General features: G+C 43.6%; 1 protein-coding gene across 1 annotated transcript; it reads right to left on the reverse strand.

Annotated features, from left to right (window-relative positions):
* Window positions 1–3,238: 3,238 nt before the first annotated feature.
* Window positions 3,239–4,505, reverse strand: LOC132245903 (olfactory receptor 14I1-like). Its single transcript, XM_059719206.1, has one exon. It carries the CDS (start codon window positions 4,495–4,497, stop codon window positions 3,535–3,537), a length of 963 nt encoding a protein of 320 aa, XP_059575189.1. The 5' UTR covers window positions 4,498–4,505; the 3' UTR covers window positions 3,239–3,534.
* Window positions 4,506–4,832: the final 327 nt, after the last annotated feature.

Consider the following 4,832-nt stretch of genomic DNA (forward strand, 5'->3'; position numbering starts at 1 on the left):
GCACCTGTTGGCTGTCAGCCAACCAGTTTAAAACACATCACTAGTTGCCAGGCAGACTCCAGCCCACCAGCCCCTCACCCATGTATGTGATGCCAGTCACACAGGCAGAGGGAGCAGGTTTCCCCCCTCCCTCAGGAATATATCCAGCTCAGGTTACCCAAAAGAGATAGGGTAAAGGTATGTATCCTCTGCTGGGCCCATCCTAATCAACATTGTCACAGAGCAGAGTTTTTTGGGGAGAAACAAAGGTGGCTTTCTGCCACAGAGTGCATGGGTAGAAAGAGAAGGACCAATGACATGGTAGCATGTGATAGATGAGGCTGACACATATTGGCCTTAGCTTGGGGAAAAGTGCAATGATTTCCACATACATGTTAACGTCGGAGGTCTGAAGAAATGGGGACAAGGGCCAGAGGGAGGAAGGACAAAGGGGAGTAGAGACAGGAAGAAGAGAGAAAATCCAAAACACCAATAAAGTAGGTTCAGATTCGTTATCAGGAGATCTGCACTGATGGACCAATGGGGCAGTGGACTAGACTGATTGGGGATGTTGTGAAATCTTCATCATTGGAGGTGTTCAAGGGGATGGATAAGCATTGGACAAGCATGATCTAGGAATAGCTACATCCATGTTCTTTGGTTATTTCGAATTCCTCTGGTCTTTGCTATTTGCTGCACAAGATAAGGAAGGATTTTCTCCCCCCTCCTTTTGCTACATGAGTCATGGGGTGGGGGGTTTCTCCTACGTTTAAAAGCATTGGGTGTTAACTGAAGTCAAGGTTGGGGTTTTTGACTGATATGCCAAAGCTCCTGCTCAGACTAAACCCCCGAGATCATGAGCTAGAGAGTCTTGCCCCACCACTCTAGGTCAGACAAATTCCTATACTTGGGATCAGGAAGGAATTTCAAATTATGGTTAGATAGGTAAGAACCAGGTCCCCCACCCCTTCCTCTCCCTGCTTCCTCCATGTCTATCTGGCAGCCAGAATCAAGTGGAATGCTACAGGGGTTGGGTCTGGAACCAGTTTTGTTCAATATCATTGTCGACAACTGGGAAGATGGCATAAAGTGCACCTTGAGTAAGTCTGCAGGTGACACGAAATTGGGGGCAGTAATAGATATGCTTGAGGGCAGGTCTATGATTCAGAGAGACCTCGGCAAATTTGAGGATTGGACCAAATGCAATCTCATGAGGTTCAGTAACGACAGGTGCAGAATCCTGCATGTAGCATGGAACAATCCTATGCACTGTTACAGACTAGGGACTGACTGGCTAAGTAGCAGGACCTAGGGGTTAATGTGGATGAGAAGGTGAATATGAGCCAACACTGTAACCTTGGTGCAAAGAAGGCCAATGGCAATTGTGCAGCATTACCAGAAGCATAACTAGAAGATCAAAGGAAGTGGTTCTTTTCCCATGTTTGGCACTTCTGAGAGCACATCTGGAGTACTGTGTCCAGCTTTGTGCCTCCCACTACTGAAAGGATGTAGACAGACTGGCGAGAGTCTACTGGAGGGCAGGAACAATGGTTAAGGGTCCAGGTTACATGAGTTATGAGGAGAGGCTGAAGGAACTGGGCTTATTTAGTTTGGAGAAGAGAAGACCAAGATGGTGTTTAAAAGCAGACTTTAGCTCCCTTAAGGGAGATTACAAAGAGGATGGAGCCCAATTGTTTTCAGTGCTGGCAGATGATTGAACAAGGAGCAGTGATCTCTGGTTCAGTTTTAGATATAAGGAAAAAAAATATCAGAAGGGTAGTAAAGCACTGGAACAGGTTACTCAGAGAGGTGGTGGAAGCTCCATTCTCAGTGGTTTTTAAGACCTCACTACAAAGCCTTGAGTGGGATGATCAAGTTTATAGCAGCCCTGCTTTGAGGAGTGTGTTGGACAAGAAGATCTCCTGAGGTCCATTCCAACCCTTATTTTCTATTACCCTAAGATTAGTCATTGGTTTAGAGCAGCATTAGCTACAGGGAAAGCATCCCTCAGAGTTTTACAACACCACTCCTCTCATACAATAATGGAAGCATAGAAAATTAGGGATGGAAGGGACTACAGGATGTCATCTAGTCCAGCATTGGGTGCTGGCTGAAATCAAGGTTGGGGATTTTGAATGATATGCCGAAGCTCCTGCTCAGACTAAACCCCAAGATCATGAGCTAGAGAGTTGTGCCCCACCACTCTGAGTCAGACAAATCCCTATACTTGCAGTTAAAGACAGACTGTCTCTATCTGGATCATGTCAACCATGGGTTTGTCTAGCCCAGTCTTAAGAACCTCCAAGGAAGGAGATTGTACCCTCTCTCTGCCTTTCAGCTCAACGCGGACTGCTCCTTGCATCTGTTTCTTGTGCGAAAACCACGTTGCGTGAACTAGCTTCAAATTGCCCAACAGTATGAGCCAGTATCACTCAAAATAATCTTATTCATTACTTTCAAAATTTGCTTTTGGGTGTCAATTCTGGATGGTTACCTAAACTCTCAGAAGTAATTAAGTGGAGCTGATATTTTTTTTGCTTTTTTTTTTTTTGGAGGATGCTGTCCTCTGGGGCATTCTGGGAAATGTTGATTATTCTTTCTGATTTGAAAGAAAAAACAGATTTCATACATTGCCTGATCTCCCAAGGAATACAAGCCACAATGTCGATACAGTTGTACAGCAACAGATTGTGGTCTCTACTGAGTTTCCTTTTACATCCATTCTAAGCAAGGTCACACTATTTGCATTATTGGAGCTCTTGGCATAGGCTGCTTGTTGGAAAGATGAAAGTATCCGCTACCAGTCCTGAAAGGATTTAGGGACTAGCAGCATGAACGTTATTTGGGCTTGACGTAGTTAAACCTGGCAGCTGATTTAAGTACCTACATCTCCGCTATAGTGGAATAAAGAAACGACGAGTATCCAGCATCACTACAGTCATGACGTGCACAGGAGCTCTAGTGGGTACACACTTACAGCAAATCATTTCTATCTCTTCAGGGTTGTGTGGAGGAAAACCCTCAGCGCTCTTGCAGAAACATACAGAAAAGCATGACTGAAAGTCCAGGAACCTGAGGAAAGACTGACACACACTATCTAAACCCCATTATAATTCCCTTTCAAATATTCTCATACCCTCCTTCCAGATCTCAAATAATCAAACCTCAAGAAAATGTTTTAACCAAAACAAGACAAAGATCCAGTGATATTCTCCAACAAGGCATCTTATAAATATTTAAGGTACATAAAAATGGTTGCAACAGTGCACTAAGAAATGACAGTATCAGCATCAAAGATAAAATTTAAAAGGTACAAAAAGATTATCAAGGACAGAGTGGTACCTTAGAACAAAAGGTTCAGTGAGATTTAGGGTAAAAATTAGAGAGGTTATTTAAAATGGTGTAAACCTAAAGAAACACAACTAACATTAGATAACTTAATCTGTATGAATAACATAGTTGGTTGTTTCTGTAAAAATTCCACTACCGACACTGGCGGAGTTAATTTCTATTAAAACAACTCAGTTTCTATAAAAATGTTCAGTGAAACCACAGTCACTGGAGAAAAACTAGCATCTTCGTTGGAATAAACCACTTCCATCTCACCAGTTTCCACAGAGATGCTTTCATGTCCTTGTTTCTCATGCTGTAGATGACCGGATTCATCATTGGTGGGATCACAGAATACAGAACAGACACCATGAGGTCCAGAGCTGATGGGGACCCAGATGTGGGCTTCACATAGGCAATCATCCCAGTGCTACCCAGCAAGGCGACAACAATGAGGTGGGGAAGACAGGTGGAAACTGCTTTATGCCAGCCCTGCTCAGAGGGGATTCTCAGTACAGTAGTGAATATCTGAATATAAGACACAAATATAAACACAATGCAACCAAGACCTAAAAATGCACTAAAGATAAAAATCTGAATTTCACTAGTAAACACCTCTGAACCAGAGATCCTAAGGAGCTGGGGGATTTCACAGAAGAACTGGTTGATGATGTTGGAGTGGCAGAAGGGCAGCCTAAAGGTGTTCCCCGTGTGCAGGGCAGAGTACAGAACAGCTGTGCTCCAGGCCGTGGCTGCCATTTTCAGACAAGCTTTGCTGTTCATCACTGTCGCATAGTGCAGTGGTTTGCAGATGGCGATGTATCGGTCATAAGCCATGAAGGTGAGGATGGCAATGTCTGCTGCAATGAAAAAGACAACAAAAAAAACTTGGGTGACACATCCAAAATAGGAAATCAGCCTGGTGTTCAGTATGGAATTGGCCATGGATTTGGGAACAGTGACAGAGATGGATCCAATGTCTAGGATGGACAGATTGAGGAGGAAGAAGTACATCGGGGTGTGGAGGTGGCTGTCAACGGCTATGAGCATGATAACAAGGAGATTGCCAATCAGGGCTGCCAGGTATAGTATTAGAAAGCTGGCCAAGTGCAAGATCTGCAATTCCAGGGCATCGGAGAACCCCAGGAGTAGGAACTCAGTCACAGTGGTGCAATTGGACATCATCATCCACAGTGCCTTTTTCGATGCCTGTGGAGGGAAAGGGAATGACTGTGTCAGGAGAAGAGGAAGGAAGAGAAAAAAACACCATTTTTCCTCGCCACAATTCTCCATGACTTGATTGTTTTAGAGGTCCACCTGATTTTCAGTTAAAAAGGAGTTTTCTGATAGAAATCAGGGTTCCCAAAGTGACAATATTTTTCATTATACATTTAAATTTTTTTTTTTATAATTGTGGCAATTCTTCAAAAAAGTGCCCAGAAAAGTATTTTATTAGAGCTTTTGCCGACACTTTGTCACTACCACTCACTAGTGCTCATACATTTCCCACGTCTGTGAAAGTG

The sequence above is a fragment of the Alligator mississippiensis genome, chromosome 15 (genome assembly GCF_030867095.1).
Source record: "Alligator mississippiensis isolate rAllMis1 chromosome 15, rAllMis1, whole genome shotgun sequence".
Taxonomy (NCBI): Eukaryota; Metazoa; Chordata; order Crocodylia; family Alligatoridae; genus Alligator; species Alligator mississippiensis.

Excerpts from the sequence above, each read along its gene's own strand:
- LOC132245903 (XM_059719206.1), bottom strand. The coding sequence starts at position 4,497 with ATGATGATGTCCAATTGCACCACTGTGACTGAGTTCCTACTCCTGGGG.